Here is a 20,825-nt window from a genome sequence, read left to right on the forward strand (position 1 = left end):
CTGGAGACCACTGCATTCCCCTCACTTAGTGTGAGGTCTTTAAGGGGAGGCTGGATAACCACTTGTCAAGGATGTTTTAGATAGGATATATGCTTTGAGTAAGAGTTGGACTAGATGCCTTAAGAGTTCCCTCCCTATTCTGCAATTCTAACCCTCATTTTCCTTAGTTCAACTACTAAGATTTCTTGGAGAACTGATGATAGACCATGGCAGTATCTTGCTGTGAAAAAATAGAGTATGGAAATGCAGAATGGAAAAGAAAACTTTCTAAGCTAACTTGTTTTTCTTTCATTATTGAAAGTTGTTATTCGAGTAAAACTAATCTTTCACATTGGCCAACAAAAATATGTTACAGCTAACAAAATAGCACACTTAAATATAATTTATCTAATTATTCACTGAGGCCATTTGCTCCTTGATTTTTCCAGCTTAGCAGAGCAAGCTGGAAACAACTTGTACTTCTATTAAGTACTCTGAGCAAGACCCCATTTGGAAGGAGTTTTAATGCTAACCATGGTCTCTTAAGCTGCCCAGTAACTGAGATGTTTCAAAGTTGATCTAAGAGCTTACCTTTACACTGCCCATTAACTAATCATCAATCTAAACCCACTTCCCTGCATCTTACCATCTATTCAAGAAAGTGCTTTCCTTCAATCCTAGCAGACTCAAGAGCTTAAAAAAAAGTGAAATAGAAAGCTAACAAAAATGAGACAGAAGACTAATTTGTTTTGAAGGGGGGAAAATGGTTCCAGAGGTATCTAACATTTTGAGTCTGAAAAAAAATGTACCTTTTAAAACAGCCACGAGCTGCTGGATGGATTGATCATTATCAAGGAGCTCAACAGGGTATTATTATTAATAAGCTCAATGGGATACTACCTTTAATTTGTAATTATCATAACAATAATAATTATACTCCAGCGGATCTGTGATCTCATTGGTGTCTGTATATTCCTTCTAAGGAAATTCCCCATTGTGCAGAGCACAAAGCATCCATTTCTGCCCACCTGGTATGGCTCTTGTTCATGCCCTCCTATAAATTTGCTATAAAAAAAAACAAAACACCCAATATGCTGAAGGCTGCCTCATCATGGCGCCTCCAAGCTCTTAAAGGCTGTGCCAGCAGAATGCAGGGTCCCGGCAAACCTGATATGCTGAAAGGCTTTGAGTATGGTCTCCATCTGAGAAGCAGTATAGCTAAGGGCCAAGAGGCTGAAAAATCAGTCGCTGGCCATTTGATAGCCATTAAATCAAAAAAGGAGCCATTATAAAGGAAAATCTGTCCTTTCTTACTCAAAAGAAGAGAAATCAGAGTAATGAATGACAAAAACATAATTATAGCATCCACAGGTCCCAAACCATCTGAGAGAGGCTGAAAACCTTTCATTTCAAATTAAAAGCCCTCTACTTTAGCAACTGAGTAGAATGGCATAGGTTTTCCTACCCCTTTTTCTTGTTTCTGTGCACAATGAACAACATTCTCAAGAAATGCAGAAAAAAACACAGCAGGATCAATCTGAATTTACTTAGTTGTGAGTTCCTTGAAGATGAGGATAATATCTTAGATATGCCAGCACCTAGCACAGGGCACTTACATGTAGCAAACCTTTAATTTAATTAATTTATTAAGAATTAATTAATTAGATTAAGCATTTTTCAACCAAATGACAATGAACAAATGAAAAAAGGAATTCCAGGTTGCACACCTAGGCAGCATTTAAGGCAAAATTCAAATTCATTGCTCAATGATGGATAAATACATACTTCTGAATTGGCCTTGGGCAGGTTTACTTTCTTTGTCTTTATCAAATGCAATAAGTTGTACTGCATAGTTCTGGTCTGGCAAAAGACCTTGAATGATGGCTTTATTTGCACTATTCTGAAGAGTCAACTGGTTGGTTTTTCCACCTAGAATAAAACAGAAAGATATGTACTGTTGAAGAGTGGATATTAAAAGAATTTTATTAGATAACACATGGACACTCAAGATTTTAAATGATAAACATCTGAGTAATTACTCACACATCCCATTTAATCTGACCCTATAATTCTTGACATGAAGCCTAATTTGACCTATTCTTGTAATATTAATAACACATATTTATATTTTTCTTTATGTTTATGATGGACCTGATGCAAGATCATGGCTGAGAGGCCATGCTGTAGAAAAAAGCAAAGAATTTGGAGTCAGGAGATCTGAGTTCAAATCCAAGCTCTGACATTTACTAGCTATATGACCATGGGCAAACTTTGAGCCTGTTTCCTCATTTGTCAAAAGTATTATCCACAAGGGCTATTACGAAGAAGGCTCTTTATAAAACAAAGTACTACATAAAAATGGAATTTATGATTACTACTAGCTACTATAAAAATGGGCAAATTCTCTGAGCTCACTTCATCATCAGTAAAATGGGCATAATGCTTCCATTGTTAAATCCAAAGAGCTATTGTGAGGAAATCACTTAGAGAGTTCTATCAAGGTCAGTTGTCACTATGACATTTGATCCTCAGAGTAGTGTGAGATAGGTAGCGCCAACATTATTAACCCCATTTGACAAATGGATTAAAGAGTAGAATTGCCACAACAATCTAGACGATGAGGATAAAAGTAGGCCTGTAAAAAGTTGTTTTTGTACAAAATCTTCCATCCCTGCGCACTGGCAGCTCAACACACTATAGAAACACATTTCCTTATAAGAAGGGAAGAGGGCAAACACTCTACCAGCAATTTAATTCTGAATGGAAAGAATTTTTTTTATTCTTAAAACTGAAGAGGAGTCTAGACTAAAAAAATGTAATATTCCATGCTGTCATTCTTTTTTAGTACCTATGAAGTAAGCCAAAACATCTTGATTCATGGAACAATTTAAACACTTTCAATCCTACCCCTGGCTTGAGACCTTGAAAAACAGCAGGTGAGATACTCTCTGTTGTCTGGCTGCTTAAAAGTGAATATGCAGCCAAGCGCTGCAGTTTCTGGCCCATGACCCCTGTTACAGGGCAGGCAGGCTGCTGGATCCTCTTGAGTTCAGGAATTCTGAGGTACAGCAGGGCTAAAGCTGATTGTGCATGCATCTTCAAGAAGTTTAGTACCAATATGGTTACCAAAGGTGGAGGGAAATTGACCCAGGTGGGAAACAGAACAGGTCAATGCTTCTGTACTGACCGACAGTGGACTAAGGCTAACAGTGAGTGGCTTCTACCTAGGCAAGATAAAAAGACTCAGTCTTTTGGGGGAAAAAAGTGAATATGTATCTTTTTTTAAGACCATTATAACACTATCAAACTAGTCTGACAGGTATGGCTTTCCTAAAAACTCTGGCAATTTAAAAATTTTCTGGGAAATTCCAATTAAATCTCAGTCTTCTCTAATCTATTGTTTTTTCATAGGAAGCATCATCTCCACTGGTGCTTATAAATCACCTGTCTATAACCTATAGTCTTGTAGATGCCTAAGGTTGAAAGAGATTAAGTGTTCATATGGCTAGTGTCAGAGATCTTCCTACTATTCACTATGACACATTACTTCTCTTTAAACGTTTAATTTTATGTCACCTTCATTTCTAAATATGTCAGTCCCCACATCCCTACCTAAAAAGTCATCCTTTGTTTTAAAAAATTACTAAAAATAATAAAAACTACAATAATAATAATAAAAACTTAAAAGCATTTCAGTGAAAATTAACCAACACATCAACTGAATCTGATAGTAAATAGAACGTTCCACATCCACCTCCACCTCCAAAAAGGAAGGAAGCGCACTTTCTTGTCTCTTCTTCAAGTACAAACTTGGTCATTACGATTTCATGATGCTTCAGTTTCCTCTTTGTTGTTGTTCTCTCTGTTTACATTCTCATAGTCATTGTGTATATTATTTTCCCAGTTGTGCTTACTTCATTTTTCATCTGTTCAAATGTCTTCCCATACTTTTCTGAAAACTGTATACTTATCATTTCTAAACTGTATAGTAATATTCTAGTAAATTCACCCATTACAATGTGTTTAATCATTTCCCAATTGATAGGCTTCTATCTACTTTGCTTTGAGTTTTTCTCTACTACAAAAAGTGCTGATTTGAATATTTTGTTGCATATGGGGCCTTTCTTTCTGCTTTTGATCTCTTTGGCACTAGCAGTGGCATTTCTAGATCAAAGGGAATTGATATTTTTGTCATTGATATTTTGATTTCCAGAATGGTTACAGTTCAGCCTGTACAATTCATGGTTACAATGACAGTCTCTCCAACATTGAATATATTGACCTATCTTTTGTCACCTTTGCTAATCTACTTGATACAGGATAAAATTTCAGAGTTGTTTTAGTGTGAAAATTTGAAATATTGGAAATTTGAAGTAATGTTTCACATAGTTCTTAATAGTTTGCGATTCTTTTGAGAATTGTTTGTATAAATCCAGTGGGCATTGGCTCTACATTTTCTATATTTGTTCTCTAGATATCTCAGATATGAGACCTTTATCTCAGATACCTCAGGCAATTTTCCCCCAATCAATAGCTTCCTTTCTTATAATAGTCACATTTATTTTTTCAGGTAAAAGCTTTTTAAATTTCACACAATCATGAAGAATAAAAATCATGAAAGACAAAAATTTTTTCTATTGAAAAACAAAAAGTATTGTAGAAGATAAAAAATATTATCCTTTGTGATTACCTCTGTCCCTTGTTTGGTCAAAAACTCTCCTCCAGTCACATGTGTGAAAGGTATCTGATCTGATTCTCTATTTTTTTTTTTAGGCAATTAAGGTTAAGCAACTTGCTCAGAGTCACACAGCTAATAAGTTAATTAGTGTTATGTGTCTGAGGCCAAATTTGAACTCAGATCCTCCTGACTCTAGGGTCAGTGCTCTATCCATTGCACCACCTTGCTGCCCCTCTCTATTTTTTTAAGGTGTAACCTTTAAGATTTAAGTTGTATATAAATTTTGAGTTGATTGTGATATATTGTGTAAGGCACTAATCTAAGCCTAATTTCTGCCAAACTACTGTCTTTCTTTTAAGTGACTGAGTTGGAAAGGAAAGATAGATCAGCGCAATTGGCCACATGCCCTATATGTTTGTTCTATCACAATTTAAATCCACTAAGTAAGAAAAGTGTCTCTCTCTCTCTCTATGTCCAACCAAGCATGTGATGCCCTGACAGCATTCAACAAGTGGCATAATTGGAAATATCTCAGTATTAAGGATTAACTGCTGAAGAGAGAAGCCAAGTTACGTCTCTTCCTACCACCTCTTGTCAAAACAGAATTATGTGGGGGGAAAGCAAAGTGGAGATGCACATTTGGGAAAAACACTTACTTATAGTAAGACTATTCTCAGATAATGTAGTGACACCACATAGATATCACTTCAATCCTTTTTACCTTGTTACTCTCTCTTCTCCATCCCTACCAAGGATGTATGGGTATGTGCCCATCCACACACATACATACCCATATACATAAACACACATAGAGACACATATACCAATGCATATACATATGCACACAGATACACATGCACATACACAAACACACACATACACCTTCTTTCCAATATACAGGTTATCATTTTATACAACATTGTTTGTATTAGAATTCTTTATGAGGTACTCCTTACTAAATCTAAAATATATATATATATATATATATATATATATATCAGTTCAATAAGTAAATAGCTACTACTATTATTAAAATTTCATTTGGGTACAGGGATAGAAAATGTAAAATTTGAGCTCTTACTCAACCTCAGTTTTTGTCAGAAAAAAATTATTTAGTAACAGGTTTTTCTACTTGAAGTAAAATCTATATATAACACCTAATTCTTAGAAGAAAGAAAGTCCTTCCATCTCACCTCCCACCTTGATACCACCCACCCCACACCAGCCTTGGGTTGGCAGCCAATCTCCCAGAAGGTTCAGGTGGCCCACTGCTTTCTATGAGGCTAGCCATGCAGGTGGTCTATGAGTGTAGTAACTAAATTGTGTGTTTCCCATTTCAGTGGGCCAAAAATTCATCCTGTCACACACTCTGCTGACCAAGAGAATTCTCACTAGCCTGGAAATCTGGCCCAAGGAGAATTATCAAAACATTGTCAACCATAATGGGTCATAAAAGACTCTCTACTCTACTCTAGGGGAAACTACTGCTCTCACTGGAGAAAAAGTTTTCAAGCTTTGGGGATAAAAATACTTAAAGACTAATTTAAGTAATATTTTCAATTCCCTACATGAAATCATTTTCTTATTCACTATAAAAATTTAAATTTGAGGGATTTTTTTTTTACCTGAATTTGGAGTTACAAGAAGTTTGTATCCACTAAATTTCCCTTTGGGAGCTTTCCATGCAATCTGGATACTGTCATGAGATAATATGGTATATCTTAATCTTGTTGGTGGAGCCACTGTAAAGGAAAACAAAATCTTTTAGAAAACATATTAAGGTATATAAATTTTCTTTTTATTGAAAAGGTAAAGCAAAGCTGACACTTTTACACACAGGACATTTGACAGCATACCAAAAAAATGCGAGTTAAAGTATTAACTTAACTTGTTAGTTTGCCAAAGTAACATTAAACCTAGAACTACATGATTTTCCCTGAAGACATACAACAAAAAGCAAACAGACAAATGAGTTGGAGGGTAGTGTCTGGCTTAATAAGTAAAGTGGATCAAGCCAAATCTTCTTTTGTTGACTTACGAGGATAGTTTTTTCTTGCTGGATTGACTCAAAGATCTTATCATTATATTACGCTACATTTGGATCTATGACCATCTGCAGTAATTTTGCAATAATAAAACCATAGAAATCATTATCAGGTACATAAAAATGTAGGAATTAGGTAAAGAGTAACTTGCAGTTGAGACCTAAGCATCCATAAATGGGTCTATGGCCCACAAATAGTACTGTGATTATAGCCCTGCTATTAATTACACTAAAAAGTTTCCATTTTGCCCCAAATCATTGGAGAGATGTTGAGTATATATGTTTAATGACAGCCGGTATAGATAGGGGGTGTGATATAGCCACCCACATTCTCTAGGGGCTTCAACACTTCTCACCTGGGTGTGTCAACACCTATTCACTCTGTAGATTGGTTTGTTCATGCCAACCTGCCCTCGCCTTGGCAGGTCTAGATTCACAAAGACAGACCACCTATGAAGTTATATTTCCACTCTCTTAGTGCCCCGGGGTAACCCTGTTGACGAGAAAAAGACTCCCCCTACTCAACACTCCAGCTCTTGAGCTCTCACCAATGCATTTCTATTCACACAACTGAGTGGCTACTCACAATGTAAAGTACTAGCAAAATGTGTTGTATTTATAGAAGCAGTTACTCACATCGTGACACATCTTAAACATTACTATTTACTTAGCAATGGGGCAAAATAAATAGTGATAATAGTATAGATCCTTGTATATTAAAGTAAATGCATAAATATAAAATATATCACAATCTACCTATAAACTAGAGTCACACTCTCCCACTCAGAACACTGCACAAGCTCATCAGACTGGCTACTTCTGACCTATACAAACCCATCCAATTATTCACTCATCTATCTCCTACACTGTCTAATCAGACCAGAGGTCATAGCCACATGGCTCAGATTGATCCTTATGTAGAAGTTCCCAAACTTATTTGGCCTACCACCCGTTTAAAAAAAAATTCTCAGCATCCCCCTGGAAAACTACTTTCTTTAACCCTTCAATGGATTTTTTAAAATTTGTGTCATTTCAAAAAAAATGTATAAAATATTTTTTAAATGAAGCATCTTAAATTTAATAATTTATTGTAAATTTGTGGTGTTTTCCTGCATTGAAATTTTAATGATACAATATTGCATCATGTAACCATAATTTCATATTGTAAACAAGTTGTTACATGCACATATTCCTGCCAATGAATGCTGGACTTCCCAATAATGCATGACATGCTCGCCTGCCAACATTTGTTTGTTAAGACTTGTCAGCTGACTTGACCACTGATCAGTTATAATTTGCATTTTGTATGTTTGTTTGGAAAATGTAATTGCTATGACTTTAATTCTGTTACACAACAGATGAAACATAATGGTTTTTCAAAATTTTCTTCTCTTCTTTCCTTATGCCTCCACCACCCCCTTTCCATGCCCCCCCAATTCCACCTGAGGCTACTACCACCCCCAGGGATCATTCCAGCGCCCCCCAGAGGGCAGTATCGCCTACTTTAGAAGCCTCTGATTGTAAGGCAAACAAACCCAGCCAGCTCACTAGGATGCAAACTAACTGCAAAGCCCGTCTTCCCTTCTGCTTTTCCTTCTTGAACCAGAGGTGGCAGCAGAGAGCAATAGGCACTTATGAGAAGCTTCACCTTTACCCAACTGTAGATGGCACTAAAGGACAATAGCTGTCACTGAGGCTTTTGGTAAATGAAATCAATTTTTTTTTCCTACCACTCAAGCTTTCTGTCAGCTCATTGCTTCTAGCTATCAGCTCCAACTAAGCAGTTTTTCAGCCCCACCTCTCTTACCTCCCTCCACTTTCAATTCTTCTCATAGGAGTCTTATTCTCAGATTCATCTTCTGACTCTTACTAACTTTTACCATAAAAAGTTAACAACTCCCCAAATTTCCCCTATGAAATTGATGGTCCTTTTACAAAAATACTTCACTTCTCCAAATATTCAGGAATTTTACCCTCTTTAGTCATAACTACATGATATATGTAATATAGTACTGAGTAATACATATGTAAACTGAGGTATCATGATCTCTTGAAGCTATAAGTCCTCATATGGTCCAAAATCTTGTTTTGTGTTCTTGAAACAGTTTCTTCTTACTCTTACCTTTCCGTTTTTAATAAGTAAATTTTCTCTGCCTCTTTAAAACATCAAACTATTCACATACACATGAAGCATCATTCTACATCATTCACAAGGTGATTTAAGCCTTTATATTTACTCTGCAATTTATTTTCTTTCCAAAACTGCTCAAATCTCATATGAAATTTGTTTCTTTATATAGATATTTTATAGTTTTTATTAAAACATTGTTGGTCTTTTCTAACTCATTTTGGGTATCAGAAAGTTCATCATAATGGCAAATATATTTTGCATCTTTTGACAGTCTCTAGAACTCTTTCTTTCATATGAAAAAAACCCTTTTCTGTCCTTTTCATCACTAAACTGCTCCATACAAACAGAGCAGCAGCTTAAAGGGACAGTATATTACCTCCCATATGATATATGCTGGACATGAGAGGCAGGTGACATAGTGGACAGAGAATTGACTCAGGAAGACCTTCTGATCCTCTTACTGATCAGGAAGATTCCTAATCTGGCACACACTCTGTGTGATCTAAGGTGTGTCACTTAACCTTTCAAATCTCTGGGCAATGCTATAAGTCAATAAAGTACAGAACAGGTTGCAAGTTTGGATCTGTGCTGATAGAGGAAGCACCTCACTGGATGCTGATGCTTCCTGTACTGATGAAATCATAAATCTAATCTTTAAAAAAAAGCACAATATGATGAATCTGCTATGGTAACAAATCTCCACTTTAAAAAACATACAAATCATAAAGATTTTCAAAACCATATAAAAGTAGCTATGATCTATAGTCTTTGATCTAGAATGATCTATATTCTAGAGAAAGATAGTAACTCACTGATGAATCAGCTTGAAAATGTAATACCCTCTGACAGCTCACAAAAAAAGAATAATTCCATATTACCTTGTCTAAGCCACTAAAATTTAACACACCAATGTGCCGACTTTGTAATATGTATTGGTACAAAAGTTCTAAGATTTCCAGAGAAATTTAGCTAGGAGGACTAGCTCAATTCATCTAAATGTCGGGGGAAATTTTTGCTATAAATGCACAAAAAAGATGAGGATTTATTCTCAATTGCTCAACCCTCCTTTCTCAGATTTAAACAGAAAAAGTGAGGATAAAATTTTAAACAAATAAACCAACAGGAAAACCATCAACAGTGTGAGAAAGAACCCAGCATGCAGACAGATGAATCCTTTCCTCTTTCACACGGCAACCATCTACCTTAAATCACCAAGCACTGAATCAAATGGCCTCCAACATACCAGTGCTTGGCACATATCTACATATAATAGAGTGCCATTATTGTGCCGATGTTCACACAACAAGAACTTTTGATTATGCCAAATTCAGGCCGAAAGAACTTTTGCTCCAAGGATTTGTTGTCTCACAATCGCAATAAAGAACATTAGTCACCTAAAAGGTAAAGGTTTTGGACTCTTTTTGTCAATTAGACACAAAAATAAAGGAATAAAGTAACAGTTATCTTCTAGTCTGGAGGGAGGGGAGAAACTAGAGTTATTTTAGAGAAAACTAGAGTTATTTTAGAGAAAACACAAAGTTAATTAAATCTGCTATTTGGACACACCCCAAACTATTAATGGGAACTGTTAATGGATTTATCACTCTACTAGATTGTTGTGGTTACTGAGTTGTGTTCAACTCTTTGTGACTCCATTTGGGGTGTTCATGGCAAAGATACTGGAATGGTTTGCCATTTCCTTCTCTAGGCCATTCTACAGATGAGGAAACTGAGGTAAACAGGGTGAAATGACTTGCCCAGGGGGATACAGTTGGTAAGTGTCTGAGGTCAGATTTGAACTCAGGATGGGGGTCTTTCTGACTCCAGGCCACCTAGCTACCCCTACTAGATTGTAACCTATTGCAATGTATTCCACTTCTCATCTAAACTATGTCTCCTCTCTAGTACCTAGCACAGTATTCTATGTATAGTATTAACTTAGTAAACCTTTGTTGTATTTGTGTGTTATACTTAATAACATAGTGAGTAGAAGAGCAGCCTACTAGTGTCAAAGTGTGCCTCCAACAAATACTTGTGTGAATATAGGCAAGTCCCTTAATTTCTGAGTAGTCCCAGGTAACACTCTAAGAGTTCCTATCTATATCAATAGAAGTTTCTACACTGACAAGTCTCCTCATTGAAGAAATCACATTTGGACCAAAACCTAACAACAACAAATATATGCTCAACAACCTGAAGAGTGAATCCATTTCTGCAGGGTACTTTATTATTTGAATTCATTATATGAAGAATATATTTATTTATATATTTATAAATTTAAAATTTATAAATTTGGGTAGGTTCTTTAAATTTTTCAAATATATATATATTTACTATATGAAGAAAAGTTCACTTCTTGCAAAAAAAAAACACTCATAAAAACAAATTGAGTCAGTGAACTGATAGCAATCGCTGGTTAGAGCTCATTGAATAGTTTTTCAGGAATGTAAAAATGAATGGCCGGCAGCAACACAGAGTCAATCAACCTGAAGAGTACTGGAGATGTGCTATGTTTCTTTGATTTCATTAGTACTAAAAATGCCTTGAAATTTTCATGGTGATTCCTTGTCTCCTTGTTGATGAAAGCAGTCAAGGTTATAAGTTAAAAGATTAGAATTCTACACAGCACTTGTGCACAATTGAATGTATGTTTGTATCAATACTTATTTTCCATCTTTTCCCTTTTTTGAATTGGACCTGTGATTTCATTGGTATAAGGAACTGATGAGGAAGCTCCCTATTTCAATGCAGATTAGAAACTACTCTGCAACTCAGAGAGAGTTGCATGGATCACTGAGAGGTTAAGTACTCATCCAGGATCATCTAGTCTATATTTGTGACATGTTAGACTTGAACCCAGGTCTTACAGTCTCTAAAGCCAGCTAGCTCTCTATCAACTCTTATTTTCAAGTCATTAATATTAAATTACCTATTAATCTATGAATAATGAAATCTTTTTAGAACACATGCTGAAGACCTGTGTGTGTGTGTGTGTGTGTGTGTGTGTGGTTATTGTCCTTTGTTCTCCAAGAGGACCAAAGTTATAGTGTGTCTTACTATGGCTGATCAGACCATATATGTCTGGATGTTTGGGTAGGTTCTTTAAATTTGCACATCTCAAGTTTCTTTTGAGCTACTTCAATTCTGCTTTGCTCACACAGCACAGCACCTTCTCTGATGTGGGCACGCCATGCTGAGTAGTCCTGTGCCAGTGTCTCCCATGTCCCACAATCAATTCCAAAGTTCTTAAGAGAGACCTTGAGTGTCCTTGTATCTCTTCTTCTGACCACCATGTGAATGCTTGCCTTATGTGAGTTCTCCATAAAATAGTCTTTTTTGGCAAGTGTATGTTTTGCATTCAAATAATGTAGCCAGCCCATTGGAGTTGCACTTTTTGCAGTGTGTGTGTCTGTGTGTCTGTGTCTGTGTCTTTGTCTGTGTGTCTGTGTGTGTATGTGTATATATATGTATAATATATATATACATATATGTATATGTATACACTTGCAGTACATATATCTAAATATATAAGTATATAGATATGAACTGTAAAAGTATATATATTTATGTATATATATATGTAAATGGTAAACATGTATATATATTTTTCATGACTGGAATTCTGATGTTTAGTCACTGTATTTCCTATACAAATAATATATGTGTATATATATAATATATTCTTATACAAATATATATATATATATATACAAATTACTGTATTATTTATATTCCTATATATAAAATGAACATTGATACAGTACCATGAGAGCTACTTATTTTTCATTTGGACCGTGATTTCATTGTTGTAGGGAATTTCCAGTGTGGAAAACCCTCCACTGATAAAGATAGACAGCTCATCTATAAATTATGGCCTTGAAAAGTTGCCCAGGGCACTGAGAGAATAAGAAGCTTACCCACCACCGCATGGCTCATACTTTTCAGAGGCAGGACTTCAACTCAGCTTCTATTGGCTCTGAGGTTCAAATTCTCTCATTAGGATTACTAACATGAACCAATTCTATTCCATTAGAAGATAAGTTCCTTAGGGCAGCTAAGTGGCACAGTGGATACAGCACAGGAGGACCAGAGTTCAAATCCAACCTCAGACACTTCTGAGTTAGAATTAGAAAGCACATATTAACATTATTTATGCACTATTGTATTTTTATTAATGTTGTTAAAAAATTTCCCAACTACATTTTAATCTGTGCAGGCCATGTGTTTGTCACTTCTGCTCTAGGAAACTCTCTAAGAATATATATAGTAGAGAAGGTGCTGACCTGCCTTGGTGGAGAGAGTTTTCTCATCTGGGAGATCCCCATATCAACGAAATCAATGATGCAATCTCAATCCTATATGAATGTTAAAACTCACAAACATGTAAAAAAAAACCCATAATTTTATACAAAGTTTGAATTTCCCTTTGGCTTTTGTCTCAGGAAAGAAGCAAAAGAAGGAAAGAAGAAAAAAAGAAAGGTGTAAATGGTCATATAGACAGTTTTTTCCATATAATGTCTTTAAAAAATCAGACTTTCCTACAGATGCTCATGGGACCTGTGCCAGGAAAGGGGCCACAATACTGACAAATACTCTGTAAATGAAGTGAAAAAATAATTACTCTTATGTCATGGAACAAAAATTCACGTAGTATCAGGCACGTGACGGTGTCTCTTGTGAGCACAAAGGAGCTGCTTTGAATACCTGTACTTGTCTTCCTAGAGAAGTCACAAATGCTTGCACAGACTCGACTCAAATGCTAAGCAGTGTCTGTGCAAATCCTAATTTTCCCCTTTCAAGAAGGAAAAAAAAAAAGAGTGTAAAATGTGCTTTCTGACACGTCCAAGAAAAAGAGCAAGAAAATACCCTCCTCCCTAGCATGATAGGGTCAGGCTCACACTTGAGGATTTGGGCCAAATCACGCTCTTCAGAATATATTAACTTCATTCCTGAGGGAAATTTGGGAGGAAGGCCAAGGAGGACCCTTTCATTAACCTCTTCATAGTGACAGGGCTAGGCTTGTAGCTCACAGAGATGAACATTTATTTAGAAAATAACTTCTCTATCTCAATGACCTTTAATGAGAAAATGCTTAAGAGAAGCATTATTAAGTAGGAGAGAAAATTTCTGGAAGTCAGTCTGCTGAATCCCCATCCAATATAAGAGTAGGGGAATTCTACTTTGTCTTTTACCTCATCATCAAAACTCCACTCTGAAGGGCTCAGCCATTTTAATTTTTGAAGAACTGCTATCACTTTTAGCAGGAGGTCTGCTTACAAAATAAATGACAGTCTAGACATGGAGGTCTAGATCAGATTCTCATACATTTGCTAAACACCCTTATATTATTCTTTTACAATGACATTACATTAGTGCCACATTCAAAGACTTGATGGTATGACTTTATGATTTTAAGTGTATTACCCTGGTGATTGTTATTTAGTCATGTCTGACTCTTCATGACCCCATTTGGGGTTTTCTTGGCAGAGATACTGAACTTGTTTGCCATTTCCTTCTCCAGCTCATTTTATAGATGAAGAAATTGAGGCAAATAGGGTTAAGTGACTTGCCCAGGAGCACACAGCTAGTAAGTGTCTGAGGCCACTTTGAACTCAAGAAAATGAGGCTTCCTAACTCCTGGTCCAGCATTCTATCCACTGAGTCATCTAACTGCCCTAGATACAGGATAAGCAAAAGGAAATCACAAAGTGGAAAGCACTAGCAGCTAGGGGAAGTGGAAACTAAGAAAAGTCTCCTGAAGAAGGTGGAATTTGAGCCGTCTTGAAAGAAGCTGGGGACTATAGGAAAATAATATGTAGGAGAGCAATCTAGAATTATGTCCAAAGAATTATTAAACTACTTATGCCCTTTGACCCAACAATGCCCCTTCTAGGTCTATTTCCAAAGATGATTAGGGGAAAAGGAAAAGAACTTTTATGTCCTAAAATGTTTATAGCTGTTCTGCTTGTGGTGGCAAAGAACTGGAAATTACAGGGATGCCCCTCAATTGGGGAATGGCTAAACAAGTTGTGGTATATGATCGTGATAGAATACTACTGTGCTATAAGAAATGAGGAGCTCAATGATCTTAAGAAAACATAGAAAGATTTGCACAAAATAATGAAGAGTGAAAAGATCAGAACCAATAGAACATTGTATATAGTATCAGCAATATTGTTTTAAGAACTACTTAGAGTGACTAAGTTATTTTGACTATTATAAATACTCAAATTAATTATAAAGGACATTTGAAGAAAGATGCTATCTGCATCCAGAGAAAGAATTGATAAATAGGAGTAGGTTTAGAATAATTTTACATATATATACATATATACACACAGATATATATACATACATATATATATACACATACCTATTTGTGTCTAATGGTGGCCATCTCTAAAGCAGGGGGAGGGGGGAGAAAAAAAAGACATTTACATAATAACTGTTGTATATTTGAAAGGAATAGTAAGTTGTACATAGTAGATTTGCAGTTTCACATGCAATGATCTTTTTTAAATTATACTGTGCTGTGGAAATGCTTGTTTTATTTCACAAATTAAAAATAAAATAAATAATTTTTTAAAAGAAAGAAAGAAGCTGGGGAAATCAAAAGGTAAGGAAAGGAGGGAGAGTAATCCTGGCATGAACAGTCAATGCAAACACATGAGGTGAGAGATGTAGTGCCATGTTCAAGGAATAGCAGTTTAGCTAGTGTAGTTGGACTGGAGAGTGTGTGAAGGGACTAACATTACAAGAAGATAATAATATAAGAATATTATGTAATAAAATAACGTATAATTATATAATATATTATAAGAATATAAGAATAATGATATAAGAAGATAAGAGGAAGAAAGAAGTCAAGGTATGAAGAGTTTTAAGTGCCAAACAGAGAGAGGACTTCACACTTCCTTCTGGAGGCAAATGGGAGACATTAGAGTTTACTGATTGCGAGCCAGGGTGACAGGGGCAACAATGTGAATTCTCAGAGAGATAGAGTTCAGTTCAAAGAAACAACAAGAATTATTTAAAAGTTAAATGAGTTCACTTGGGAGTAATGGATTCCTTCCTACCTGAGGTCTTCAAGTAGAGATTTGATGACCCCCTTTTGAGGATGTTACGGAAAGGATGACCCCCAAGCAGGGTCACAAAGAGTCAGATATGACTGAAATGACTGAATAACAACAACAACAAATGGAAAGGATACCTACTCAAATATTGGTTATAACCTTTGATATCTCTTCCCTGCTTGTTAGATTCTATGCCATTCTTCTATCAAAAGCACTGCCAAAATAATTCACAAATAAGAACAATGTAGTTGTTGAGATAAACATAGTATGGAACATGCTGGGAACTTTACATGTATTTCTTGGAAGTGATAATATGTATTGAATGAGTATTCAAATATTACAAAAATTATAGAAATATTAAAAAGGAAAATATTACTTACTGTCTATCTTGACTAGAATCTTAGAGTTGGAAGGGATCCTTAGAAATTATCTACTCCAACCTCCTATCCTAAATCAGAATTTTCTCTAACCGTCATTGGCATATGGTTGCTCAGCCTCTCTGCTTGAATACTCCCAGGACAGGAAACTTCTTACATAACAAGAGAGGATAATTCATTTTTGGACATCTGTAATTGTTACAAAATTGTTCCTTAAATTGAACCAAAATCTACCTCACTGTTACTTCCACACATCTATCTTCATTTTGTCCTCTGGAACTCTACTGAGTTAGTCTAATAACTCTCTAAAGTTATATCCTTTCAAATAATTGCAGAAAACTGTCATGATAAGTCTTTTTTTTCTTATCAAAGTATGAATTTGTGTCTTTTCAGTCCTTTACAATTTACAAAGTGGTTTATGTTCTGCACACTTTCATCTTTAGGCCAAGATTTCCCAAGTCCTTATAAAACATGGTTTTGAACTTCCTTCTTCCCTAGGCATGCCCAAGTTTGTCAATACCTCTCTTAAAATTTGATTGGCACAATCAGTGCTGGGATGGGTGGAAAGATGGTAACTGAGACATTTGTGGTACTAACCCTAGCTTTAGCTTTAAGTAGGAGCTAACTTGAATTCAAAGAAAGGTTTATTACCTCCAGGAATTCCTTCTTGTAACTGTCCAAGGTAAACAAGTCTGGAACCAAAAACAGCTTGTTGGGGGAAAGTGTTGCCATCTTTCTTTCATTACTCAGTATATAATCACATTATCATATCTAGCATGAATCCAGAGTTCCCAGTACCAGCACATTGAATGAATTGTCTTGAAAGAGAGATGTTAGAAAAATGTAAGAACAACTGAGGTGCTTGGACTGAAGTCTGCCTCCCTCTAAATAGAAAAAGTGTCTTACAGGGGATTGTGTAGGCAAATACATATTGGGTTTAAAAATGGGAAATTATTAAGTTATTTTTTAAATGTTATTAATGTCTCTTGTTTTTGCAACACAGTTATTTCCACATATTACCCAACTCTCTAACCCCTAAAACTCACCCTCATAATAAAGAAAAAGAGTTAAAAGCAAAACCTACAAATACAGACCTAGTTTGCTGATGTCTGCCACATTCTGCCCTTATGGCCTTCCACCTCCCTACTGAAAGAAGAGGAGTGACTGCTTCCTCATCTCTTCTACAGGGTCAATTGACTGTTATGGAAATTAGTAATTTAAAAAGAATGAACATTATGTGTATAAATGAAAATTGGTATTAACCCTTTCAATCTTGATGAGAACTTTTTATATTTTATATTGAACAGTGAAGTCAGAAGACTTAGGTTCCTATCCCAGCATTAATAATTCCTGTGGGGGCAGCTAGGTGGTACAGTGGATAGAGCACCAGGCCTAGAGTCAGGAGGACCTGAGTTCAAATCCAGCCTCAGACCAGACACTTGACACTTATTAGCTGTGTGACCCTGGGCAAGTCACTTAACCCCAATTGCCTCACCAAAATAATAATAATGATTCCTACCTGTATGACCAATGCAAGACATTTTCTCATTTGTAAAATGGGGTAATACTTATAATAACCTTATGAGGTTATTGGCAGTAAAGTACTTTATAAATCATAAATTGCTATAAAAATGTGACATGTTTAAATGACAATCCAATAAAATATTAGCTTCAGTTTGGAAAAAAAAATTGGAGTCATGGTTAGAAGAGTTCAATTATAATATATAGTATTTATATGTGCTTTGATTATAAAGCTCATCTCATTTTAACTCACGACAATGCTAGGATACAGGTGCTATTATGATCCTCATTTAATAAGGTAACTGAGGCAGTTAAAGGTTAAGCTCAAGGTCACAAAGCTGAGGTCTGAAACTGGATTTGAACTCAGGTTTTCCTGACTCCAGGTCTGGTATTCCTATCCACTGTGCTACCTAACTGCAGTTTTGCTCTGTTACTTATTAGCTGTGTGATCATAGGAAAAATACTCTACTTCTCTGGGCCTCAATGCCCTCACTTGTAAAGTGAGGGGTTATATTAGATGATCCAAAAAGTACTTTCCAGCTCTGACTTTATGTGATACTGCAATTCAATGAACATGTATTAAATGTCTTTGATAGGAGTGAGGCCTTGTTTATGGGGCCTAGGCTGATCCTTTGAGAAAGCCAAGGAGGCTGTTTTGCCTTGTTGTTCCTTGAGGCACAAAAGGCCCAGCCCAAAAGATTTCTATTAAGTGGAAGAGGCTTGTAAGCAATTGGTTAATTAGCCCATAGGAACTTTCTAACAAGCCTGCCATTCATAGATCACAGATTTAAAGCTAAAAAGATGAAGAAATTGAGGCCCAGAGCTGATAGTGATTTAGCCAAGGCCACACAAGGATTGGAGTAGAGCCCATGCGGGCCATCTTAGTGAGGCTAGGGCCAATGTTCTTTCTACTGTACCATGCTGCCTTCATTCTAATACAGGTAGAAAAATCGCATTTATCCCTTTTTCAAGATCACCACCTATATGACTATGTTTATTAAAGAAAAACTGTTATAAATCAGGTCTTAGTTTGGCTAAAATTTTTCTTCTATCTATCTTGTATATACATAGTTGTTGACATATTGTTTCCTTCATTAGAATAGGAGCTCCTTAAAGACAGAGATTGTGCTTTTGCCTTTCTTTTTATCTCCCGACCCCTGATGGTTTGTGGTATATCCCCAGTCAGTCAATCAATAAGCATTTAAGTGTTTATTATGTGCCTGGCACTATGCCATGGACTAGTTGCTGTCCTTCATTCTCTAAGAGAACTCAAATGACATCACTATGTTGGAGTCAAGGTGCCATGTTAGTTTCAACCACAGGTCAGGCACAAATAGTCCATATGAACATATGGGGTGGAGATGTTTCTAAATTTGCACATCTTACATTTCTTTTGAGCTACTGCAATTCTGCTTTGCTCACAGAGAACAGCACCTTCTCTGATTTGGGTACACCATGCTGGGTGGTCCTTTGCCAGCATCTCCCATATCACTTGATCAATTCCAAAGTTCTTCAGAAAGAATGTGCCTGGGGGGCAGCTAGATGGCGTGGTGGATAGAGCACCGGCCCTGAAGTCAGGAGGACCTGACTTCAAATCCAGCCTCAGACCAAACACTTGACACTTACTAGCTGTGTGACCCTGGGCAAGTCACTTAACCCCAATTGCCTAAAAAAAAAAAAATGGAAAAAGAAAGAATGTGCCTGGCACTCTGCAAGGACTAGAGATACAAAGAAAGGCAAAAACAGTCCCTTGCTGCAGGAGCTGCCATTCTAATAAGGTAGATGATATGTAACTAGGTACATATAAAACAGATAAAGAAGAGATGAAATGTACCAGAAGCACCTGGAAATGTCACAGAGAATGTCCTATTCTGGAGAATAGGTGTCCTGAAGGCAAACTGTGAAATGCATTCAGTTGTCCTGTGAATCACCATAACTAAACTAATCTAGTAATGTTTAACTATATAAAGGAACTTCAGGTGCTTAGCATTTGGTCTAATAATAACTGGTCTTTTTACATAGTGTTTCAAGGTTTCCACAGCACTTTTACATATATTACCTCACCTGATTCCTGTGGAGTTGCTCCTAAGGTGTCATCATCCCAATTTTTCAGATGAAGAAAATTAGACTGACTCATGGTCACAAAACTTGTAAGTATCTCGGGCAATTTGTACTCATGTCCCCTGACTTTAAGTTCAACATTCTATCTACTACACCTACTAACTCTAAGAGGGAAGGGGAGGGGGGAGTGGTTAGAATCTGAGGTTTCTATTGTAGACCATGGATATAGCTTAAGGACAAGTTACTTGGCAGTTCTAAGCCATCTGGATCAGAAGAAATCAAGGTGCTGGCAATTATCCTTCCCCTTTTAACATAGCTAAAGCTCAGCCTGATCCTTCAGAGAAATTCCTGAGTCTTTTATTGAAGCCCTTCCACAATTTGACTTCAACCTGATTTTTCAGCCTTACTTTACATGAGTCTGTTCTACACATTCCATATCCTAGCCAAAGTAGACTACCGCTGATTCCCTAATCTTGTCGGTCCTCTCCTTCCTCCATGAATTCAAGCAAGGCTTCCTTCATGCCCGGAACGCACTCCAGATTTCAGGTGCAACATCAAGTTGGAAATCTCAGATTTCCAAGCTCAGCAAAATGTAACTAATGTTACATTTACACATTAACTAGTATAACTAGTTGCACATTGTATTACTTACTAGTTAAATACTGTGTAACATAGCTACACATTAACTAATAACTAGTAACAGTTAGTTTTATTAGTAGTCTTCCATTTTGGCTTGGGTTGCAACCACCACAAAGGCAGCTCATGAGTAAAAATCTGTTTTACCCAGTCCCCACCGTGGAGGGAAAGGACACATTTTAGTAGTGTGAATGACATGTAAGAAGAAACACAGCTGGCACTTAACACAGATAAACAGAGTTTGGTAAATAAAATAGTAGGACCAGCATGGGAAAGGCTGTGTGTGTGTGTGTGTGTGTGTGTGTGTGTGTGTGTGTGTGTGTGT

General features: G+C 36.4%; 1 protein-coding gene across 2 annotated transcripts in view; it reads right to left on the reverse strand.

The window, feature by feature from the left end:
* The window catches only part of COL14A1 (collagen type XIV alpha 1 chain), a 250,358-nt gene that overhangs the window by 212,151 nt on the left and 17,382 nt on the right, over positions 1 to 20,825 (reverse strand). For both annotated transcript variants that reach the window (XM_027854062.1, XM_027854061.1), the window contains exons 4-5: positions 6,283 to 6,399; positions 1,765 to 1,908 (exon numbers count right to left, since the gene is read on the reverse strand). In XM_027854062.1, coding sequence (XP_027709863.1) covers positions 1,765 to 1,908; positions 6,283 to 6,399 — 261 coding nt within the window. The remainder of the gene's footprint in view (positions 1 to 1,764; positions 1,909 to 6,282; positions 6,400 to 20,825) is intronic.

Source organism: Vombatus ursinus, unplaced genomic scaffold, assembly GCF_900497805.2.
Source record: "Vombatus ursinus unplaced genomic scaffold, bare-nosed wombat genome assembly UNPS02010284.1, whole genome shotgun sequence".
NCBI classification, from domain to species: domain Eukaryota; kingdom Metazoa; phylum Chordata; class Mammalia; order Diprotodontia; family Vombatidae; genus Vombatus; species Vombatus ursinus.